The following is a 24480-nucleotide window of genomic DNA, read 5'->3' on the forward strand; positions in this document are numbered from 1 at the left end:
GAATACGTGCCCCACAAAACTAGGACACAGACGGCGTGAACCCCACTGGGGCCTGCTCCCCATTTACAGTTGCTTCCCAGCCTGGGGTCTTGCCAATATCCCCACTCCCATCAGCCTGGGCCACGGAACGGGCTCCCCTAGCCCTGCCCGCCAAGCACCGCCAGCAACGTCCCCTGCTTTCAAGTGATGGCTTGCGGGGCTAGCTGCATAGGGGCAGGTCAGAGGAAGCCTTACAAATGGTAGCGGCACTGTAGGCAAGGGCCCAGGGGATCAAGGTCTTCACTGCAAGCGGGGCACCACCTCGTGGCCACTTCTGGCTCCCTTTCTGGACTAGCCCCTCAGACTTCCTAAGATCAGAGTGGAGGGCACCCGGGCCACAGTAAACAACTAAACCATTAAGGAAATGAACGCTTTCCATCAAAGGGAGCCACCCAAAGAAAGAGGCAACCGCCCCCAAGGTTTACGCATTTTTTATTTTTTATAAAACAAGCTACAAACGGTCTCCCTCCCTCCTCACAAAGGAAAACCACACAGCTCAGCCTCCACACGTGTGTGAGAGAGAAGATGTCCTGGGGAGATTCCAACTTTCTTCACAGAGGCACTTCCTTCAGGGCAGGGAAGGAGGCTCAGGTCTCCCAGAAAGTCCACCCAGCCAGCACACCGGGCTTTCTGGTCCAGACTGATGGGCCAGGGCTCTCGTTCCATCCTACCACATTGGGATGGGGTCTCCAGTCACCCTGACACAACCTCTGGGACTTTCATTAGGACAGCAAGAACCTTCTCCAGTCAGAGGATGGGATGGGATAGGAGATACAAAGAGATGTGGCGAGATTTCCAAAAATAATCCACAAAGGCGCCGGTCCTGGAAAACTGCCCACCCTCCCTCCTTGCTGCTATGGCTGCTCATGGGAAGGAGGGCTCAGTGTCACCTGTCACCCTTTGTTGGATGACTGTTGGATGGGCATGCCCCGACCCCTGCTACCCCGGGCAAGAGGAAGCTGGGGTATGACCAGAAGGCTGGGCGGTCCACGTTGAAATCACAGTAAAACACCTGTGGGAAGCTAGGCCTGGATTTCCCCATGGCTGGGCCATTCTGTCCTCACTTCCAAGGGATGCAGAAGTAACAGGCCCAACATGAATCTGGAATTGGCCTCAAGCTTGGAAGCCCGTAAGAGCATTTAGGAAAACAGGAAGAACCTCGGTACTGAGTTTAAAAAAAAAAAAAAATAGAAAAGGTTGAGTGACCAACAAGGTGATGGACACAACTCTTCCCTCGGGCTTACGCTGACCAGAGAACAGCAGGGGAGAAGGAAGACTACAGAAGTAGCTGCCCAGCGTGACCTCGGCATTGGGCGCTGTCTCAGGAAGCCTCACTCGTGGGTGTGCGAGAGGTGAGAAGCCTTGGGTGGGCACCACACTCACCAGGACAGGTCTTCTGTGCTTCTACCTCCACTGCTCAGATATTAAATTTAACTACTAAACAAAAGGTCCCGCGGGGTGTCTTTTTTTTCTCTGCCTCCCCTCTCCTGCTTTATATGTGCTGCTGCTGCTGCTGCTAAGTCACTTCAGTTGTGTCCGACTCTGTGCGACCCCATAGATGGCAGCCCACCAGGCTCCCATTCTTGGGATTCTCCAGGCAAGAGTACTGGAGTGGGTTGCCATTGCCTTCTCCAGCTTTCTATGTAGTAGATGCTAAATGTAGCTGGAAATGTTTTAAGGGACCCTAATGCAAATCCTTAGGGCAATTTGTTCAGCAGGCACCAACGACACTGTCGACTCAGGCATCCACTGAGTCTGGGCCTCCTGGGGGTCTGGATGGCCTGACCACATGGGCGTTGGAGGATGGGGACTCGTGAGGGCTACGGGCCTCCCTTCAGGGGCCACTTCCATTGTCCTGCAATGTCCACTCCCTCCCTTGAGAAGGTCAACTGCCAAGTGACTTGCTGCTCTGACAGCCACCACAGAAGGTGGCCCCTTCCTCCCACCAGAAAAGATACCCACGGAGTCTGCACTGTGATCACAATGGAATCCAGGCTGGCCAGGGATAGAGTCCTGGGTTCTAGAGAGTGGGGCCGTGTGTCTGGAGATCTCACAGCTCAGACCAGGGAGAGGGAGAGGAATAAACAGATAGCAATGCCAACACCTGTACAAAAGAACTATACAATTTACATATATATTTATATACAGTATATAAATCTCTTTCTTCTCAGTCCCAGAAAGGCCCCCGCCCTCCAAACCCTAAAAGTTGTCAGTAGCAGATCCAAAAACTTAACAATAAAAGAGAATAAACAGTCTTTCTTCCCTTTCCTTTTCCCACTGCGGTATTAGATACTGGTGTTTAAAAATGAAACCGAAAAAGAAAACACACAAATAAGAGTTATTAAAAGTGCAAACACGATGGGCACCACTTATGTTACATGGGACGTGGCTGGGCCGTGGCAACGCCGAAGGTTAGCTGTCTGATGATCCATCCTGCCTCCCTGGTCTCTCCACCTGCCCTTTGGTTTTCCACTCCTTAGACGAGGCGTCCTGCTGAGAAGTGGAGGAATAAGCAAGAAATTAGAGCTGGGTTTAAGGGAACTCTGGGCTTCCCTGGTGGCTCAGATGGTAAAGACTCTGCCTGCAACGCGGGAAACCCGAGTTCAATCCCTGAGGCTGGAAGATCCCCTCGAGAAGGAAATGGCAATCCACTCCAGTATTCCTGCCTGGAAAATCCCACAGACGGAGGAACCTGGCAGGCTACAGTCCCTGGGGTCACAGAGAGTCAGACACGACTGAGTGACTAAAACACTTTTGTGAGGACTCCAAATACATATATCCATTCCATCACTCGAGGGGTTTTTTTTGTTCAGGGTTAGGCACCATCCTCGGGCAAGTCAGTGGGACAGTTGGTGGGTTTTTTCAATGGAAGGACTTGTCTCCAGCCTCACGGGGTGGTGAAAAATAATCCTGATAACTGCGCTTCATAAACTGGAAAGGACCAGTTAAGAAAGAGACCTGAGAAGACTGTGCTGGGCAGTCAGCTCCCCAATGAGGAGTCTGGTGGGTGAAAATGCCTGGATTCATGTGGCATTTCCCAAAATTCAGTCCCTCGGACCCAAAGCTACATTCACCCCCAAACTCTGTGTCCTGCCCCACCTGACTTTTGCCCCCCACTAGGTGTGCAAGCCCCTCTCAGCCCACCAGAGGGCACCGCACGACACCAGATGGCCAACATCTGCTTCAGTCCCTGCAGACAATCTAGCCAGGTGGCTTTTTCGCTGCTCCCAGAGCACAGGGACCCTGCAAAGCTGCTGGCAGCCCAGGGCTGTGTCGCTCTGTGTCGCTTCAACCCTATGGACTATAACCCGCCAGGCTCCTCTGTCCATGGGATTCTCCAGGCAAGAATACTGGAGTGGGTTGCCATTTCCTCCTCCAGGGGATCTTCCTGACTCAGTGATCAAATCTGGGTCTTTTACATCTCTTGCGTTGGCAGAAGAGCTCTTTACCACTGGTGCCTCTTGCGTTCTTCAACTATTTCTAATTTCTTCTGTGCATTCACCGCAAACCAGGCACCAGCTTGTTAAATCTTCACACCAAATCTGTGAAGCAGATGCTGTCATATCCACTTTGCAGATGAGGAAATTGAGGCTTAGAGACTTTGGGTAGCTTGCTAAAGATTACAGAGCTGGGAAGTGCCAGGGCTGCCTGCTTCCTTTGGGTCCTGTGCACCTGGTGCCTGGCAAAGCTTCAGAGGGCAGCCTGGAGGCCTCTGTGAGCTGCGTGGACCTGAGGTCAGCACACCCAGCCTCCCCCTAGCTGCTGTGTGCCGTGTGGACCTTAACTACCAGCACAGGAGGCGGACCAAGGGCAGAGTGCCGGTGGAGCTCCGTGATTCCGAACCTACTGAGCCCAGAAGTGCTCCAGGTGGGCCTGGGGGTCAACGCAAACACTGGGTAGTCTCTTTCCAATACTGGCCCCCAGCTTGTGCTCTGAGAAATGGGCACAGATTTTAAGTGTGCCAAAGTGTAATGCTACCACACAGGACGTCCCTCTCCCAGCCCTTCGTCATTTGACCAGGATCTAATGCACTGTGCCTGAGGTTAGGAATTGAGAAGGCACACCCATGATGGCAGGGGAGAATCGGGAGCGTGGACTGCATGCAGTGTGATCAGTGCTTCTGACAGCTGCAATGGTCTCATGAAGAAGAATAGTATTATCTATGGAACTTTCACGGAGGTCCCTCAATGCCTTCGGGAACTGCTTTAACTCGCTATCTCAGTGCATCGGCACAATGGCCCTGTGAGGTGGATACTATGGTTATTTCCATCTTAGATGAAGAAACGGAAATCTGGGATGGCTGAGTAGTTTGACTCGGATGAGAGAGCTGGTCTGTGGCTGAAGCAGGGTTTGACCCATGACGCTGCACCATGTCCTGGGGACTCAGAGTCGAGGGGGCACAGAGAGGCATCCTCATCAGACAGGACTGCCTAGAGGAGCTGACGGACGTCAGGGTGACTGAGATGCATGTTTAGAGATGGAAGGAGAGGGGAGGCAGCAGGAGGTGAGAGAGTCTAAACTATATAAGGGCAATGGGAAGTTGTTGAAGGGATTCAGTCCAGGAAATGATAGCATCTGTTTTGGTTAAAAAAAAAAAAAAATTCTTCTGGGGCAGTGTGGGAAATGGATTGGGGATGAGCATCACTCACCCAGGGTCACACCTCCCAGAACCAGGGCCAGTACAGGTCACTCACCCAGGGTCACACATCCCAGAACCAGGGCCAGATCCCAAGACTGGGTACCTCAGCCACCTCCCCAGCTACCTTTTGGGTTTACCCTATCAACCAAGGGTTAGAACAAGGAAAAGCCCTTATGTCTCCTTCAAGGCAGTTCTGGGCACCAAACAAGTCAGAATTACCCAAATCAGCATCATCAGCCCAGACCCTTCACCTGTACTGTGACTCTCTAATTTTTGGGGTGCAACCAACTTGACAGGTTCAAGTCATGTCTGTTATCTTCCCTCCACCCCGACCTGCTCTTCTCTTCCTCCCATGCTGCCCGTCTCAGTGAATGGCCCGCCCTCCAGTTGCCCACACCAGCCCTCATCCCTCTCTGCACTCGATCACCAAGCCCTGAAGTCCTACCCAGTCACCTCCCCCAGTACTCTACAAACCCACTGGGTTTTCCCTAACTCAGGCCTCCATCATCTCCTGCCTGGTCGGTGCTCTGGCCTCCTATTGGGTCTTTGCCCTCACTCATCCTCTGATCCATTTCCCACACTGCACTAGAAGAATTTTTGTTTTTTTTTACCAAAATTGATGCTATCGTTTCTCTGACTGAGTCCTTTCAACAGCTTCCCATCGACCTTATATAGTTTAAACTCTCTCACCCTTACCTCCTGCCGCTTTCCCTCTCCTTCCACCCCTAAACATGCATCCCAGTCACCCTGACGTCCTTCAGCTCCTCTAAAACTCTCCTTCCCCGCCTCCACAGCCTCACTCTTCACTTGCCTCAGTTCAGAACACTCCTCCCTTCCATGACCTTTCAGCTCAGCTTCCTCTTACTCACTGGTCAGGGATTCGTCCAGAACAAGGGCAGTAAGCTTTTCTGTGAACAACTAGATGCAATCATTTTAGCTTTGTGGACCATGGACAATATGCAACAGTCTTGGCTGCATAGTCTTATTTTTTGAAAATTACATCCTTTTAAAAATAGAAAGGACATTTGCTCCTTGGAAGGAAAGTTATGACCAACCTAGATAGCATATTAAAAAGCAGAGACATTACTTTGCCAGCAAAGATCCATCTAGTCAAAGCTATGGTTTTTCCAGTAGTCACGTATGGATATGAGAGTTGGACTATAAAGAAAGCTGAGCACTGAAGAACTGATGTTTTTGAACTGTGATGTTGGAGAAGACTCTTGAGAGTCCCTTGGACTGCAAGGAGATCCAACCAGTCCATCCTAATGGAGATCAGTCCTGATTATTCATTGGAAGGACTGATGCTGAAGCTGAAACTTCAATACTTTGACCACCTGATGCAAAGAACTGACTCATTGGAAAAGACCCTGATGCTGGGAAAGATTGAAGGCAGGAGGAGAAGGGGATGACAAAGGATGTGATGGTTGGATGGTATCACCGACTCAATGGACATGAGTTTGGTAATGGACAGGGAGGCCTGGCATGCTGCAGTCCATGGGGTTGCAAGAGTCGGACACGACTGAGCAACTGAACTGAATCGAAAAATAGAAAAGCCACTCTTAGCTCACAGGCTGTACAGAAACAGGCCGTGGACTAGACATGGGCTATGGTTGGCTGACCTCTGGGTAAGACATCACTTCCTTCCTGAAGATTTCCAAGCCTGATGGGCCCTGAGCAGATGTGGGTGCCTTAGGTATATTCCCGCAATACTCTGCACTTGCTGCACTTTGACAGAGACCATCAGGTGTCCACCAGTCTACCAGGTGTCTTCTCCTCTTCCTGGGCCCCAAACCCTCCTCACTGTGGGGTGTGGTCTAGTGATGGAGATCCAGCCAGTGAAATAGGAGAGGTGATGTATGTCACTTCCAGGACTGGCCCATCAACCTCGCCCCATGGGCACTGCTCCAGGGTTTACGCCATCCGGCTGACTGGGGAGGGAGAAGACCCACAGGGTGACCTTGGATGTCACAGAATGAAGTTGGCAGAGTCATTCTCAGCCTGGCTCTCAGAGTGACGGCACTTGAAGCAATCTTCACTATCCCCCTACACACACCCACACCCCCTAGGACCTGGAATCATGGCGGATTATTATATGGGCAAGAGGAACTAATTTCCACTGTGTTGAGCCATTACATGTGTGGTTCTACTTGTTACTGCAGCCCGGTGTCTCCTAATACACCCTCATGGCACTCACCCCAGTGTATGTAAATACTTTAGCATCTGTCTCTTCAATAGACTGTGGAAGGATAGGAAACTTACCCTTCCATTCCTCCACTGTGTCAGGTGTCTAGTGCAAAGCACGATGCACTCCCAGTAGGTAGTCGAATAAATGCATACCTGGGAATCTCATCTATTGCAGGGTGGGGGTGTGGGGTTCCCTTGGTCCCCTCCCTCCAGGAGGGGCAAGTCCTGGAGGGCCAGGAGCACAGGCGATCACTCACCTTCTTTGCTAACACCCAGGCAGCCCTTCAGCTCGGGCAGTGAGATGACCTTGTCTTTGTTCAGGTCACAGTAGTCAGTGAAACGCCGGGCGCATTTCTTGGGCTTGGCTTTCTTCTTCACGTAGCGCTTGAAGGGCTTCATCTCGCGCTTGTTGATGTCGCTGCTACTGTTGCTGTCCAGCTGGCTGAAGTACCAGTGCACCACGCGCTCTTCCAGGGTGTGGCTGGGGTCTGGCTCCGAGAACCTGGGTCACGGGCAGACACCCCACCCCCAATCCCCACTTAGGATCCTGCAGGAACCACCAGCCCCACCGCAAGCCTCTCCCACATGCTCAGATGCCAAGGGTTGCCAGCAGCCAGGTAGAAATGGCTCCTCCAAGCCCAAACCCTCCCAGCCCTGCTCAGCCTGCAGCAGAATCAAGTCACCCTTTCCAACTTGAGCCTCCAGCCCAGACAGTTCATTTCTAGGGGATCCCCAACTAGGTGAACCCGCCACATCCTCCACCATAGCTAGGGATGTTCTCGTGCAAGAGGAATGCTCAGGACATACCGACTGGATTTCATTCACCTGAGAAAACCACAGGGATCCAAACTGTTCTTCTCCTAGCCTAGTGTGGCTGACGCACAACCTGACGTCACACATGAACTTAACACCCAAATGAGTGTGACTGTGAAGGGAGCTTGGAGCCTGTACCACCCACTCAGCGCCCAGGCTGGGTCCCAGGAGGGCTTCCAAAGCAGCAGGAGTAGCCCCTGGCTTCAAACTGTTGTCTTGGCAAGACAGAGTCAAAAAGAGTGAAACCAGGCAGCAGCAACTCAGCGTGAAGTGTGAAGTTCCCGTGGGCCATTGCTGTCGGGTACCAAGTGCGATAGGAATTGAGAGAAGGAGGCAATTGAGATGGACACAAAGAGAGGTTCTATAGCTGGCAAGTCCAGACCTACTAACGGTGAGTCTCTCCACGCAGAGGTCTTAAGAGAGGGCAGACCCAGGAAGCCACGTGTTAACTTGAACACCTGGGGAATTCTGCTAAGAAGCAGAGTAACCTAGAGTAACCAAGGAAGCTTCCTGGGGGTCGAGATGCATGGCGGTAACTGCATCTAACACGGCCCCTGATTGTAACACGACAAGAGCAATGGCTACATGTGTAACGTACACAGGGTCTACCCATTCATTTTACTTATTCATGCCTCATTTTTTTTCCCCCAAAGGATTCAGGGTGCTAGGTAATACTGAAAACTTTAAAAGCCAATGATGAGTCTGTTCTAGAGCGGGTGACTGGCCAGGAGAACGGAGCCACACAAGTCCCGTGGCTCCTGCTGCCAGCATTGGCACTGAGTGAATGTGCTCCAGAACCTTGTGTTTAAAGCCCTGAGTAATCTTCCCTCGGCTGGGGGACTGAGGCTGAGGTTGGCCCATCGTCTGCAGGGAACCAGACAGACTACACCAGGGGTCCTACGGCAGGGATTCAGGACCTGCCAGCACACTCTGAAGCTGTACCTAGCAAGAAAAATATTCAAGGCACTCGCCAATGCCTTGGGGTTCTTCTCTGGAATTTGTCGAGGTTTCCAGGAGGGAAGGGACAACCCTGACCCCTCCCCTATGAATGAGCCAGCAAACTCCCTCCCCGCCCCCCACCCCAAGTGACCTCACCATTTAGGGAAAAAGAAGTTTCATTACCAAAAAAAGCCAGGCGTCCCTGCTGAATGCCCATTCCTAATTAAGTGGATTACGGTCTTGGGCAGGCCCCACTGGGCACCTTGGACCAGGTCCAAGACAGCACAGCGAGTAGATCAGCCAGCAGGCCCTCATCCTGACATGTCTGGAACAGGGAGTACCTGGGGAAGGTGTGAGGGGCTGTCTGCTTCTAGCTGTTGGGCAATCTGCTAGGTCCGTCATAGAAACCAGGCTTGGAACGGCTTGCCAACAGGCAGGGCTCAGGCTGTCATCTCAGTGCAAGGTATTTTGGTGGTTTTGAGCTTCCCTATTTTCACTGCAATATTCACTCTTGAGCCTGAGGGGCGTATACCAGGAGGGCCCCAGAAACATCTCCATCAGGATGCTCCTGGAGCAGGAGGGAGAGTGGCCAGCCCCCTTGCAGAGCACCCTGATCAGGATGTTCCTGGAGCAGGAGGGAGAGTGGTCAGCTCCCTTGCAGAGCACCCTGTCTGCCTCCAACTTTCCCTGAATGAGGGAGGACCCGGGCCAGGGAGGAGAGCCAGGATGGGCCCCAGGGGAGGCGCTCCAGTTATTCCCCTCCAAGCTTTCTAAGGCATCCAGGGGAGGGGGTCAGGGTTTCCCCCCTCAGCCCCTCCCTTGAGGGGCCATGAGCGCCCCTGGCAAAGGCAGCTCTTCCTTTAACCTTTAGGCTCAGCATAGCGTCATGTCTACCTAGAGGCTGGAATAATAAAGCCTCAGTCGCTGAGACGGGAAGGGATGAAGTCATCCCACCCAGACGCCCTGCCAGGAGAGGCTCGCTGCCTCCAGCACGTGTTCCTGGGCTCCCGCCTGCCTGCCCGGTTCTCAGCAACTCTGTGACTGGGGCTCCCTGCACCTTCCTTTGGGCTAGTCTGCAGCAAGAAGCGGCTCTACTCCCCAGGCGACAACCTCTAAGAGTTTCATCTCAGGCCAGAGAGTGACTGTCACTTGGCTCCTGCTTCTTTTCCCCTCCCTTCCCCGTCTCCCTGGTCTGGAGAGCCAAATTTCTGCCCTCCTCACTCCCAGCTGGAACTCCCAACCCGGAGCAGCCACGACTTCGGACAGCTACACCCCTGCATGTCCCAGCCCCAGCCCCCACTGAGGACACTTGCCCAGGAGAGGTGCTCCGAGGGCCCTCCATGCCTGCCTCTGGCTCCCAGAGCTCTGCTGCAACCCACAGGCTGCCTCTTCCCTCCCTTCTCCCCAGCTAGTGTGAGGCTCTCTGCTTCTGAATTCCTCTGACTTCCAGAACCCATGCTGTATCCTCCCCCAGACAACAGGGCCCAGCTCTACATGTATAGCTGGGCAGTGCTAGGGTCCTGCTTTGGAATCCAACCTTTTGTCTAGGCCAAGCTCCAAGTGCATTTAAGGCAAGAATTTCTTAGCTTGGGGGAGATCATGAACCCTCAGAGAACACAAACAAAGCCACAGTCCCTCTCTCGAAAATGCACGTGCACCCAGAACTCTGCAGATTTTAGGGGTTTAATAGATGCGCCAAACCTCATTCAAGTTAAGAACCCTTGTCTAGAGGGAAAGAGACTCCAGTCATGGCCCTAGAAGAATAAGTATGCACCTTCTGGGAGAAGATGGGATGAGACAAAAACAGCAATTGGAAGGAGCCTGGGAGTAGTTTTCATGTTTCCAGCAAAGCATAACGGAAAGAAAGAAAGAAAACTACTGAAGGCATCTGGCTCAAAGCTCTGAAAGTGAGGTTTCTGGCTTCACAGCAGCTTTAAGTCCCCCAAACTACCATACTTCATACAAGAACTAGATAAGAGTGAGACTTATCAGGAGTCCTGATTTAGCCAAACCAGCAGTGGGCATGTGTTAAAGATGGGCACCTCCCTTAACTGAGGAGAGGCTAGGATTTTCCCAGGGGAGTGCGGGGGTGGGGCAAGATGACCTCCTCCAGAGGCCCAGGAATCTCTCAACAGTCTTTGCTGGAGTCTGTCCCATCACAGCTAGACTCCCCACAGTTTGCCACTGACCTCAAAGCCACACCCCACTGACCCCTCCAGCTCTTGCAGCTTTCCAGCAGTATCCTTTAAAAACACAGGCTGCTTGCACTCCCAGTTCCAGGGTTGCACTGGCATGGACTCCAACCTCTCCCGTACACACGCACACGGAAACCCCACTGGGGTCATCAAAGCTGCTCATTGGGCAGGGGTTGAGGACCCAACGTTAGAGCCAATAATGGTTCCTTAGATCACCTAACAGTGACACCCAGGTCCTTGCTATGGGCCTCCCTACAGGTAAAATTCCACTTCTATTAAAAGGGCTCCTTGGGTGTGCAGAAGATCCAAGTCTTCTCGGGTATGGCGTGAAGAGCCAGTAAAATGTTGGTGTCAGCCCTGCCTCTGGGCTTTTTTGGTAGCCGTCCTCGTGCCTCCCGCTTCCAGGGAGAAGGAAAACGACTAGAGCCAGGTCCCTCCCTGGACTGGCCCCACCGAGTCTTCTCCCACACTGAGAAGCGGCAGGTGCCGCCCTTCCACTGCAGCCCTCACTGCGTCGCTTCTGCAGCCTCAGCCCGGCCAGGCCTTGGCTGCAATGCACAGCTGGAGAGCCAGCCCCATTTACCACAAGGAAACCGGTGCTGGCCGAGATCTTGGGCCCGATTCTGCTGTCCCTAGCAGTTTTAAACAAGGTGAGGTGGGATGGCCTGGAGGCATGAGCCAAGCCAAGCAGACCAACAGAGCCCCATCTGGAATCGGGTCCAGGCCCCACCAGCTGTGCGGGCGGTGTGGGGCTGGGAAATGCCAAGTCAGCCACATTCTCAGCCTCTTCCTTGCAAGACCATCAACAAGTAACCACACTGGGCAGGAAGGAGGAAGCCGCAAGACAAAGGGCCTCTCCTTGCAGGACCACGTGAGGGGCTGGGAGGCTCATGCAGCTTGGCCCACCTCCTCTCGATGTTGGCTTTTTCTAGGAAGGCCGATCTATGGGGTGGGGGAGGAGGACTCTGCTTCTTGCAGGAGGAAGGACCAAAAGCATAATTCAATGATCCATCAACCCTTCACTGAGAAAAGCTATCATCTAATGATACCTGTGGGCTTCCCCTGTGGCTCAGCGGTAAAGAATCCACCTGCAGTGCAGGTGTTGCAGCAGATGTGAGTTTGATCCCTGGGTTGGGAAGATTCCCTGGAGGAGGGCATGGCAACCCACTCCGCATTCCTGCCTGGAGGATCCCATGGACAGAGGAGCCTGAGAGGCTACACAGTCCATGGGGTCGCCAAGAGTCAGACACACATGCAATGAAACCTGCAGGCTGCTCCCTCTCAGGCTCTAGCCACAGATGTTTCCATGGGTACCCCTTTCATTTGGCCTATTTTTAAATTTGGCCACACTGCTTCCCCCCCCAAATCAAGCTAGATGCCAGAAAAGGAAGTAGACATCTCTCTCTTCCACTCCCTACATCAGACAAGTCTTCAAATCCTATTGATTTCATTACTTGAACTTCAGTAGATGATCCTACCCTCCACATCTTTAGTCCACACTCTCATCACCTTTCACTCAGATGATGCTGTAACCTTCCTGCCCCATCCAGCACCCCTCCTGTCCAGCTCCCATAGGAATGCCCATCTAACTCCATGACTCCCTGCAGCCTCTCTGGCATGAATCACAAGGTCCAGCAGGGTCTGGGCTCTGCTCAATTCTACAGCCTCATCTCCTACAACCTGCCTCCCAAGCCTAAAACTCTGCTCACAAGTCCTTCCACAGACCCTGTGTGTGTGTGTTAGTTGCTCACTTGTGTCCAAGTCTTTGTGACTCTAAGGACTGTAGCCCACCAGGTTCCTCTGTCCATGGGATTTTCCAGGTAAGAATACTGGAGTGGGTTGCCATTCCCTTCTGCAGGGGATCTTCCTGACCCAGGGATCGAACCTGGGTCTCCTGCATTGAAGGCAGATTCTTTACCATCTGAGCCACCAGGGAAGCCCACAGACCCTACCTTGTTCATACCTCACTATCCCAAGGGTCCTTGGGAAGTTCTTACTCCTGGTCCTACTAGGTCAGGACGTTGTCTCATTCGTAAGTGAAGATGTGGCTTAAACATCACCTCCTACGGAAAGCGTTCTCTCACGTGCCTTCCTCCCCTGAGTCCCTGCCTGCATGCCTTCATCTGCCTCTGTTATCACACTGGCTTTACAGGGCACCCACGTGACTACACAGCTCTTCTCCCAGGAGCTCCTCCAGCCCAGGAACCAAGTCTGTATCCCTTTATGTCCCCAGAACACAGCACAGAGCTTACACTGGGTGTGAGATGTAAGAGTGTGTGCAAAGCTAAAACCTCCAAGCCTGACAGGTGGTAGTTTGGGACGAAGACACCCTCTCTTCTACTCAGCCCAAATGTCCCCCTGTCCCTTCTGTCCAACGTCACTAAATAAGACTGTTTCCCACTGGTCCCAGCTGATGTCCAGCTTTAATTGCCAGACCCTGAAAGGATGCAGGAGGGATCAGCTGTGGCTTCCTTGACCTCGTGCTTGCAGTCCCAACTGTGCCTGAATTCAGAGCCAAGGCCTAAACCCAGGCAGCCTGGATTCCCTAATTCTCTTCACCAGCCCTGCTGCTCTCCCTTTGCTCTTCTGTGCTAGAAAAGCACCCAAGTCCTGTGGGCCCAGCCAGGGCACCGTAAAGCTCTGGGCAGCAGTGAACTTCAGGGCTGGGTTTGGTCTAATAGTTAGTCTTGAAGTAGCTGCTGGACCCTCAGATGTGTGCCAAGAAAAAGAGGCCTCACTGAGCCATCCCTCTCTGTGCCTGACAGGGTTCCATCCATCTACTCCCCCCCAATCCTTCTGGCTATTAATTCATGTAACAAATATTTACTGAGCACCTACTGTATGCCAGGCACTTTTCCGAGTTCCAGGAATAAGCAGGGAAGAGGGTGAAAAATGTTCCTTTTCTCATCGAACTTCAATTTTCATTGGGTGGGGTGAGGCAGATATAAATAAGCAAACCAGTAAGACATAAGGTAGTGATAAGCACTAGGCTGAAAATTAGAAAGAGGTGTCATGATAGAAGGTGACAGGGCTGTTCCTTTCGTTCCGATGGTCACTGAGAAGGTGATATTTAAATGGAACAGCGGGGCAAGTCACGGGAAGATAAGGGACTCACGTTCCAACCTGAGGAAGCAGCTGGCATGGAGGCCCTGGGGTGGTGAGAGTTTGGCCTGTTTGAGCACCTGAGAAGGACCACCGGCAGCTGTCATGTAATGATGGGAGGCAGTGGCAGTCCCAACTCTGCCTGAATTCAGAGCCAAGGCCTAAACCCAGGCAGCCTGGATTATGAAAGGAGGGTGAGTGCCATCAAGACCATCCTTCAGAGCAAATTCACGGTCAGAGTTAGGGCTTGATTTTCCTAAACATTGGGTTGACATCAAAGTTCACTCAGGTTTTTCCGTAACAAATTATGGAAAAACCCGAATGACTTTTTTTGCCAACTCAATATAATAGAGAGATCTGAGAGGGATTTAAACGCAGTAAAGCCAGTAACCCTGACCAACTACCCCCCGGGTAACCACTCCTCTCTCCTTCTCCCCCCAAGGCCCACCCCGACTCCCTTGATCTCTAAACTACTTCTCGATTCATCTTGCTGTCTTTTGATTACAAGTATAGCCTCCAGGTAACACAATCACCAAATGCAGTTCAAACCTTTCATTCTCATCAGAACCAAACACGGTCAAGTTCATATGAGCTTAAAATGAAAAACATGTTTAGGAAAGAATATTTAAAAAAAAAAAATTTCTTCCAACTCTCATTATACCTAAAAGAGATTTTTTTTGGAAAGAAAAAGAAAATCACTTCCCTAAGGACATACTAGGATTAAAAGCATTTATAAACTTCTTAGTTTTTATTTTCTGTTAAAATTTCCTCACCCTGCAATTTGAGGGTAGAGCGTCCATCTGAACTTGCCCTAGCAGCAGACCTACCTGTGCTTTTGACCCCCCTGGCCCAGGACCCAGCTGGGTTCTGCTTTCCCTGTCACTGAAGCCTGCCTGGATCTGAGGCCAGGCAAGGCTCAAGGGCTGGCCTCCTGCAGAAGCAAACAGGAGGGAGGGTGAAGTGCTGTCTCCTTAGGACCCACGTACAAGCACAAGGCAGACTCCCTGAGGGGTGGGTCAGAGCCAGCAGCCCAGAAGAGTTGTGAGTGGAGAGGATCCAGATCTTGGATTTTTAGGGCCATGTCCCCTCCTTGTTTCTTTAGTCCCTCTCTTCTAAAAAAACATAAATAGCTCATACTCATTTTTGCATGAAACAACAGGTATGTTTTCACATTCCAATCATGAAAAGCAAAAAGGTATACAATCCTGAATACGCCTGTTCATAAGTTCCCATCCCTCTTCCTGGAGATGAGGACACAGCTCTCTCTGTCTTAGACCTCCAGTGGCTGAGCACTGCCTCTGGGCAGTTGCCATCTGCCGACCTGTCAGACCCTGTCTCCATCATCTCAGACTCAGTGCCCGGCTCCTCCTGCTTGGTGGGGGAGGCCTGACCCCATTCACAAGGTGAGCAAAACAAACCAGCCTCAGAGCTCACAGGACCACAGAGTAGCTGAGGGCAAGCAAGCCCAGACAGGGGGTCTCCTAGAGTGGCAACCCACAAGGCCGTCTCTGCACTCATCATGATGGGACATAAATGGTTTTTACCGAAGGCCACTCACTGTATGAGCCCATCTATATAAAATGTCCGGAGTAGGCAAATCCATAGAGACAAAAGTTGATTAGTAATAGTAGTAATAGTTTGGGGGAGGGCCACTGAGGAGTGAGTGTTAATGGGTACAGAGTTTCTTTGGGGGTTGATGAAAATGTTGTGGAATTTGGCTGGTAACTGTACCACTTTGCGAATATAATGAAAACAGTTGCACGCTTAAAAAAGAAAGTGGGGGGCCACTGCCCTCGTCTGCCTTGGGACACAGAAGCGCTGACAGCTGTGCTGGGAGTCCTGGTTCCCTCCCTAGATACGTGCCCTGCAGTTGCGCTGATCGCCTGCAGAGGCAGTCAGCCTTCCACCAGCCTGGGGGCCTGGGCCGGTCTCATGGTGGCACTTCTTGGCCCGTCGACAGTTCTGCCTCTGGGCAGGTGCGGAGCAATCAGCCCTGCCTCCTTGGTGAACCCCACAAACTCAGAGTCAGGCTGCCCACTCCTGCCAAGCACATGGTAGTTCCTGTTGCCACAGGGACCCGAACACCGCCCAGCTCTGCTGAGCCTCACCCTCTGGCTTCATAATGGGAAGCACATCTCATGGGCCCTTTGGGACCTGGTTCCCCCCTCCTTCTCTTCTTCATCTACCACTGTCTTCTTCTCCATCCTCTCCTCTCCTCCTCCATCCGCCCCAGCCCAGCCATACTATGGCCGTGCGCTTGCCTGGGGTTACAATGTTCTTTCTTTTTCTCCTAGAATGGCTTTCTTTCTTTTACTAGCTAAGTCCTACCTGTCCTTCAAAATTCAGTTCAGGTATCACCTCCTCCTGGAAGCCTTCTCTGATTCCTCCAGACTGAATGAGCAAACCCTTCTCTGTTCTTTCACCTCTGATCTAGCACTTACCACAGAGTTTGTATCTGTCCACAGCCTAGTATTCTCACTGCTGCTGCTGCTGCTGCTAAGTCGCTCCAGTCGTGTCCGACTCTGTGCGACCCCATAGACAGCAGCCCACCAGGCTCCCCGGTCCCTGGGATTTTCCAGGCGAGAACACTGGAGTGGGCTGCCATTTCCTTCTCACTAGGTGCATTCTTTGAAGATAAGGACATGCCTCACATTCCTGGATTCCCAGTCCCTACTCCGGGGCTTGTTGTGCCATGCACGTTCAGTAGGTCTGAGCATGCGTGCTCCAACCCACCCAATGGGCCCAAATCAGTGAGCGCTGGTGATGCTGGTTGTTAAGGAGCAGGTGGATTTCGGCCATGTGTCAAGACTGCCTTGGTCAGCATATCAGCTCCTAATTTAGGTAGGGTCTGGCTATGGTAGTGCCAATCCCAACACTCAGAGTCTCTTGGGATTCTCAGGTATGCGGCTCCTGCCTCCTCAGAAGAGAAAACCACCAAATGCTCCAGACTTCCTCCTTGCTGTCCCCATCACATCCTACCCCGCTTCCTGCCATTCTGGACTGACTCTAAGGCATACACTGCTGAAGTCTCCAGACACTCCTGGTGCGTGCCATGCTAAGTGGCTCCAGTGATGTCCGACTCTTTGGAACCCCATGGACTATAGCCTGCCAGGCTCCTCTGTCCATGGAATTTCCAGGCAAGACTGCTGGAGTGGGTTGCCATTCACTTCTCCAGAGAATCTTCCTGATGGATGAATCAAACCCATGTCTCTTATGTCTCCTGCATTGGCAGGTGGATTCTTTACCACTAGCACCACCTGGGAAGTCCCAGACACTCCTGGACTTACCTGTAATCAGGTAACTACAAGCTAGAGAAAAGCAACTCCCAAGGACTGGAAAGGGGAGATGGGGTGGTGAGATTTTTGGCAGAAGGTTGGACAAAGTCACCGCTACATGGTTTCAGGAAAAGGATCAACTTCCAGCCCTTGCGCTACCCAAGCCCTCCCCACTCTCTCAGCGTCCTGCAGCATCTGAAAAACCAGGAGCCCCGAGGTCCCACTGGGCCTGAGTCCTGCTCACACTCTCACCTCCCACCTCCAGTGGGCGCTGCTGAGTTAATGGCCTGCACCATGTCAGTGGTGAGGGCATCCAGTAGGCTGGTGATAAATTCCAGTTTCTTTCCTTCTGGACAGCCTGAAAGACAAAGTGAGATCTGAAGGCTTGTGGCAGGTAAATGATCAAGTAAAACAGCTTCCCCCACTAGCAGTTTCTTCAACCTCTCCGAGTCCTTCTTGTCCAGCCAAATCCACTTTGGGAATTGTCCACAGCTCAAATGATTCGGTCTCCCACGTTGCAGGCAGATTCTTTACCAGCTGAGCCAGGGAAGCCCCACACGATTGTGATAAACTTCCAGAGTTCCTCTCCCCACAGCCCACAAGGGACAATCAGACCACATGGACAATAAAGCTTTCGGTGTTCCTCCATTCCACAAATTTTTGCTGAGTATCAACTCAGGCACTATGGTGTATGTTAGGAATATACTAGACAGGGCTCTTGTCCTCATTAAGTCCATAGTCTGCTGGGAAACTCAAGTGGTACAGTGAGACCAGGCTACTCCAGAGGTGAGGACCAGGTGCTAAAAGGGCACTAGGGATGCAGAGAAACCCAAGGTCAACGTTGACTCAATGGACCTACTAGTTTACCTACCAAGAAACTCCCTTTTTTTACATTTCTCCTCAGCCAGCTTAGATTATGATGATCAACCCTCCCTTAGAAGTATTCTCAAATCCTTCGTTTATTCCTCATGGTGGGACTCCAGCAAAACCCCAAGAATGGATGAACCTTTACACAGATATGCCTTCTCCAAATCCACACCCACAGAGCTGAATGTTGCTGGTATAAAAACCATCACACCACTGGAGAGATGGTTTTCCTGTAAATTCATGACTGCCAGCCCCAAACAGTCCTTCAACACTACCTACAATTCTCTCTGCAGCAACTATTTCATTCTCTTCTCTCCACAGTTCCCCCGGGTCTCTGGCTAAATGCTACTTTCTCAGAGAAGCCACAGATTTCTTCCTGCCTTTCTCCCAGCACCTCACTCTTTCCCTTTAGAGTACCTGTCACCATCTTCATGGTTTGTATTCATTTATTTGTATATTCTGTCTCCCACACTACATAAACTTCACTTCCGTTTTGATTACTAGACATACCCAGTGCCTGGCACACAGTGAAATCTCAATTCACATTTGTTGAAGTGATGGCTAGACAGAGGGATCCTGGTCTCTACGACTCTGTTCTCATGACGGAGTGGTTTCTACAAACCTCACTTGGGAACCCCCGGACTTTCAAGAGCCTCTGTTTTCGGTTCTCCTTTGGAGTTCTGATGGGAACAGCGGGAGGTCCCATCAGCACTGACCTGATTAAAACTACAGTGTTTCAAGCCATCAATATTCAGTAATCGTATTGTAAGTCACTGGCAGAGAACACGGTAAATAAGGGAAACCCAGCCCAGCAGCCCTTCAGAGGCCCTGGCCCCCGCCTGTGCCTCTTATGTCATACTCCAGGGACAGTTCTGGGCCACCAAGGGTCACTGCAAAGGCACTCTACAGAGTTGGCGACAGACACCACCACGCCCCGCAGGACAGCCTGTCCCTGAGAGTTAGCTTCTGGGAAGAAGGGTCCACAGCCCCCAGATCACTGTCCCAATCACCCTGCTGCTGCTCCTGCTGCTAAGTCACATCAGTCGTGTCCAACTCTGTGCAACCCAATAGACAGAAGCCCATCAGGCTCCTCTGTCTCTGGGATTCTCCAGGCAAGAATACTGGAGTGGGTTGCCATTTCCTTCTACACCCAATCACCCTAGGTTAGAGAAAAAACTGGAGCGTTTTTGAGGGTAGGATTTTAAGCCAACGTGTGTGCGTGCTAAGCCGCTTCAGTCATGTCCCACTCTTTGCAACCCTATGAACCATAGCCAGGCCCTTCTGTCTGTGGGATTCTCCAGGCAAGAATACTGGAGTGGGTTCCCATGGCCTCCTCCAGGGGATCTTCCCGACCCAGGGGACTGAACCCACGTTTCTTAATGTTCTTTACTACGAGTGCCACCTAGGAAGCCCTTTAAGCCAAGGACTACATTTTAAAGGTTACAAAGGGAAGAGCAAGGAGGAGAAACCATGTGTTTAAGGGTTCAGGACTAATTAGGGACAAATGCCAGACTGGATGCCGATCCCGTGGCTCCTGCCATGCCCCTGCCCACTGTCCGTCCCCACCCCAGCTTACAGATGAGGAAACAGACCCAGAGGTGGGCACTGCTTCTGCACGATGAGGGGGTGGTGGGACAGGAAGGAGTGAGGATGTCAGCAAGCGGCAGTGTCGTCTCCTACCTGGCAGCTCCCTGTCCTTGAAGGGGTCCTCCACCTCCGCACTCTTAGCCCTGGCGTCACTCTCACAACTGGGCATCACGTAGCTGAGAAGAGAGAGAGGCAGGGGGTAAGGAGGGGCTAGAACCTCAGCCGACTTCAGCCCCTACCACTAGCAATAATCTGTGTGGTCTCTAAGCGTAGAGCACCCAGAGCTGGTGGCAAAATAGGTCCCGCATTGTCTACTAGCTACAGGGCAATCCCAGCATCAGCGTCCCCACAGAGACACGTTCAGGCATGTTGCCACATCGTCTCAGTTACTCAAGTAGAGTGGTGTCCCCTTATGTCTGCACACAGGATCTTTTTGACCCGTAGCACCCAGTGACTCAGGCAGGGCAATAACCTGCCTGAGTGAACTGAAGTTCAGAGAGATTACCTTCTTTCCCCAAGGCCACCCAGCTAGAAAAGGCCAGCCCTGTGGCCAGAATCCAAGATCTAGGTCTTTCCACCAGGACCTCATCTGCCCATGAGCAGAGATGCTGCTCCCCGAGTGTCTCAATTCCCACCCGGCCAGGACAATAAATCCGGGAGATGCGAGGCGCCAGCCTAACAGGAAGCTGGTTCTCCTGCCCCAGGGTCCATCTGAAGGGCAGGACGGGCTCCGGGGGCTTACCGTGTGGAGGTCCCCGGCAGCGGACGCCCGGTGTCCACCAGCACACACCAGCAGTAGCCAGTGGACTGGTGGCACTGCACTGGTTTATAGAGGCCCCCAGGTGCACACTCGGGGATCACAATGCCCTCGCGGGGGTTTTGCCGGGCCTCTTCCAGGGCACTCTGCCTCTCCTGGTCACACGAGTGAACTTTCTCTGCAAGAAAAGACACAGCCCGTGGTGACTTCCCACTCCTATGCTTTCCCTGCCAGGACCCGGCCTGGCCTCCAGGAACTGATGATGGCTGACTGGTGAATCACCCAGGGGAGCCGGGTCCCCACGCCAGCCCTGAGTGAGGAGCTGGAGAAGCAGAGCACCTCACTCTGGCCCTCGCACGGCCAGGCTGCAGTAGCATTCATGCCGGTAGGTTCCAGCGGCTGCAAGACAGCCAGGGAGGCAGGGCTACTCCTCATCAGAGCTGCAGCTGGCCTGGGAGTGGAATCCCCTGACTGTTTTCAGAACAGCCCCTGCTCATGTCTCCTGGCTCCAGCCCTGCAAGCTGACAGCTGAGGCAGGAATGCTCGTGTGTCTGGACACTCTCCCAAACCCAGACCCCGTAGGACAGGGCCACAGTCACTGTCCTCAGGGTGGGAAGATGCTCTGATGCCCAGCACCCAAGAAGAGCAGAAACCCAAGGCCCAAACCCACTCCTTCCAGGGCTCCATCAGAGCCGGACAAAGGAGGCTGAATGGAGCTGAGTTGATTACACAACACTGCTTCCATTACACAACACACCTTCCCACAGGAAGGTGTCTGCACTCAGAGGCCTCAGAAACCATGCCAGCGTGTCTGAACAGCCAAACCTAGCTTTCCCAGAGTCAAGCCCAACTTGAGGCACTACAGGGTGCCCCGTGCACTGGGGGCTTTAGAACCCCACGGCCCCTGACCAGTCAACCTGCCCGACTTCCCTTTCTTGTTTTTTTTGTTGATACTATGTGGGGTTTTTTGGTTTGTTTTTTTAGTTATTAAAAATAAATAGCATTGGGTTTCTTTTCTCATTATAAAGAAATATTTGAAGAATCTCTAATCCCACCAAAGTTCTACCGACCCTGGATCTTTTCTTTTGCATGCACACACACGCAAATACATATGCACACAGGAGGTTTGTTTTTTTTTTTAACAATAAAAGGGACCATATCATAAACTTGTACCACTGTTTTTGATCTACTTATTTCTCTTTTTACTCATTTACTTTATCATCACTTTATTTCTCTCATGAACAGTAATCCACAGTTTTCCTCTTGAAGAATGTGACAGGAATCACTCTTGGGCATCCCGTGACTTTTTCACAGTGTGTTACAAAAATATCACTCAGAGAGCCAGGAATTTGGCATCAGCAATGTGGAGATTCATCCTGCTCACTGAACAAATGGATGAAAATAACAGAAGCTGAACTCTGATGGAACCAAACCCTTTGAAATAATGGGCTCTGTTAATGATACACATATGAACCGGAAAGATGTTGAAGCAGACTGTAGGTGTGCAGAGATGCAATGCTGTCTTAGAGGAAAGTCAGACGATGAGAAAATGATTTCTGGTCTCCTAAAAAAAATGCTGAAAAATTCTCATTGCAGGGTGAGGGAATATTTCCTTAAGGGCATAAAAATATCGGATGGTATGATATGGAAAATGAAAAAAAAAGGAATTACTGTTTTCATAATGCAAACATAGCAAAATTGAACAGAATCTCCTTGGCTATATGAACAGGAGTTTAGAACAGTTGATAAACCCAGTTATAACTTCCACCAGAACTGCCCCTAGAGCCAGCTTAGGGAAGAGACACAAACTGTTGGAGAGAGGGGGCCTTTGGGGAGACCTGGCCTGAAGACCCAGAATTTTGAATCGGGCCCCTGGCTAGGATGGAGCCTGGCACCTTCCAGAGGATTACACAAGAGTGTTTCAATAGCTCTCCCAACCCTAAGTGGGTAACTTTATTTTCCTACCTCGTATTTCATGCCACCAAAATAAAAAAAAGTGACAGATGAGCAAAACCAAAAGAAAACAGCTTTTTACTGGCCCCGTGTTCATGTAACAACCTCTGACAGAGACTTTAAATTATAAGATCCTCCAGGCCAACATTCTAAAGCCGTAAATCAAATGGAAGGCGAGATGTGAACAGAGGTGGAGAAAGCTTCCCTGGGGACAGAGCAAATGATGGGCCTGACTTCACACCATCGGGGATCCTGAGACTGCAGGGATGTGGAGAGGAGGCAGTCGAGGAGAGGTGGGAACCCATAGTCTGGGGGCTGTCGACAGATTTCTGGACGTCCTTGAAGGCTGTTCTGAGATGTTTGCAGCCCGCTTCCATAGAGGCTGCACGGAGTTCCACGGAGAATAAAAGCATACAGATGATGACGCGCGCTAATTTGGAAAAACTAGGGGACTAGCAGTGGAATTTGAGAAAAGGCTAAACGCAGGCTTTATTACTTTATTACTTTTTTCTTTGTTTGCTTGCTTGCTTATTACTTTATGATGATCTCTGCAAGTCCAGTGCTTCTCTAAGAAAGAGGCAGGAAAGGTTTATAATCACTGTACTAACCATTTGCAAAGAAAACACAGAGAGTTTGTCTTCCAACAGAGAGAAAATCTCCCCTAAAATCCTCTTTATACTAATAATAGTCAAAGCAAATATTCACTGAGAAGCATGTGCCAGGCAGTAGAATAAGGACTTCACTTGCCTAATCTCTTTGTCCCTGTGAAGTAGGTGCTGCTATTATGCCCATTTTATTTTTTAAAAAATATGGATTTATTTATTTAGCTGTGTTGGGTCCTAGTTGTGGCGCATGGGCTGTGATGCATGGGCTTAGTTGCCCTGTGGCATCTTAGTTCCTCGACCAAGGATCTAACCCATGTCCCCTACAGATTCTTAATCACTGGAACCCCAGGGAAGTCCCTTTGCCACTTTGTAGACCAGGTGACGTTCATGAATTTTCCCAAGTTCACTCAGCCAGGCAAGAGGAGAGCTGGGGCTCTGGTCAAGGGCTCTGACAATCAAGCCTGTCTTGTTGAACTCTAGACAGAGGTCGTTGCCTCTAGTCATTTGCTTTTAGGGGAAAGTACATTTATTTTTATGGTGTGAAGATTTTCTAGCCAGTCCATTTGCAGACTGCCATAAACCTGCTGCATTCGAAAACAAATGTGTAAAAACCCATACTTACCCTTTTGACACAGCACTGCTTCTTCTGAACCAACAATTCTCCGCTAGAGCGCACTCTGGACCTCATACTCTCGTATTTTTCCCTCTTTGCCTCCGAACCAGAACACCTAAAGCCAAATCTGTAACTCACCCACCACTGACAGACAGTAACATGAATAATCATAGCTAACTGCTCTCTGAGTGTTTACTACGTGCCCAGCTCAGTACTGGGCACTTACGTTAACTCAAACTCATCACGAGCCTCTACGATAAGGGTTACTATAATAATAGTATAGTCACTGAGCAGCCTGGCTGTGTGATTTCCCCAAGGTCAATGGTGAGGAAGTGGCAGAGCCTGCATTCTAGCCGAAACAGTCTATTCCCAGGCCATGGCCTTCATCTTTCTTAAATGTCAGCTCTCACTGCCGTAGGCTAATCTGATTTCTATTCTAACATATGTTTTTCTTTTACTCGGTATCGTAGACAGTTACAAGATGGTACCAGTGGATTGTACCTCCCTGTATTCACGCCATTGGATAGACCCTCCACACTGACTCTGAGTTGCTTTGACCAGTGGAAAGGACAGGGGTGACAGTATACAGTTTCCAGACCTAGACCTGAAGAGTCCTTACAATTTCCACTTGCCCTTTCTTGCAGTCCACCCTGAGACCACTCCATAAGGAAGCCAGTCCATCCCCCTGGAGGATGAAAGGCCACATGGGAAAAAACCAAAGGGGTCCAACCACAGGCAGCACCACCCACCAGGTGTAAGGGTGAGGTCATCCTGGACATCCCAGCCCAGGTGACCCTCCAGTCGGACAAGTGCAGGAGTAAGTGCAGCCACGGTCCATCAGGGAACCACCACTAACACCGTAGAAAGAAAAAATTATTTTTGCTGAAAGCCTTTACATTTCTGGGTGGTCTG

At 51.2% G+C, this 24480-nt stretch overlaps 1 protein-coding gene across 4 annotated transcripts in view; it reads right to left on the reverse strand.

Annotated features, from left to right (window-relative positions):
• Nucleotides 1-2146: 2146 nt before the first annotated feature.
• The window catches only part of SMOC1 (SPARC related modular calcium binding 1), a 143678-nt gene continuing 121344 nt past the window's right edge, over nt 2147-24480 (reverse strand). For 2 of the 4 annotated variants that reach the window (XM_040226188.1, XM_040226186.1), the window contains exons 8-12: nt 20383-20575; nt 19734-19816; nt 17439-17544; nt 7120-7364; nt 2147-2532 (exon numbers count right to left, since the gene is read on the reverse strand). In XM_040226188.1, the coding sequence (XP_040082122.1) occupies nt 2516-2532; nt 7120-7364; nt 17439-17544; nt 19734-19816; nt 20383-20575 (644 nt within the window). In that variant the 3' untranslated portion in view covers nt 2147-2515. The remainder of the gene's footprint in view (nt 2533-7119; nt 7365-17438; nt 17545-19733; nt 19817-20382; nt 20576-24480) is intronic. The other 2 variants (XM_040226189.1, XM_040226187.1) reach the window with 1 other exon arrangement.

The sequence above is a fragment of the Oryx dammah genome, unplaced genomic scaffold (genome assembly GCF_014754425.2).
Source record: "Oryx dammah isolate SB20612 unplaced genomic scaffold, SCBI_Odam_1.1 HiC_scaffold_26, whole genome shotgun sequence".
Taxonomy (NCBI): Eukaryota; Metazoa; Chordata; class Mammalia; order Artiodactyla; family Bovidae; genus Oryx; species Oryx dammah.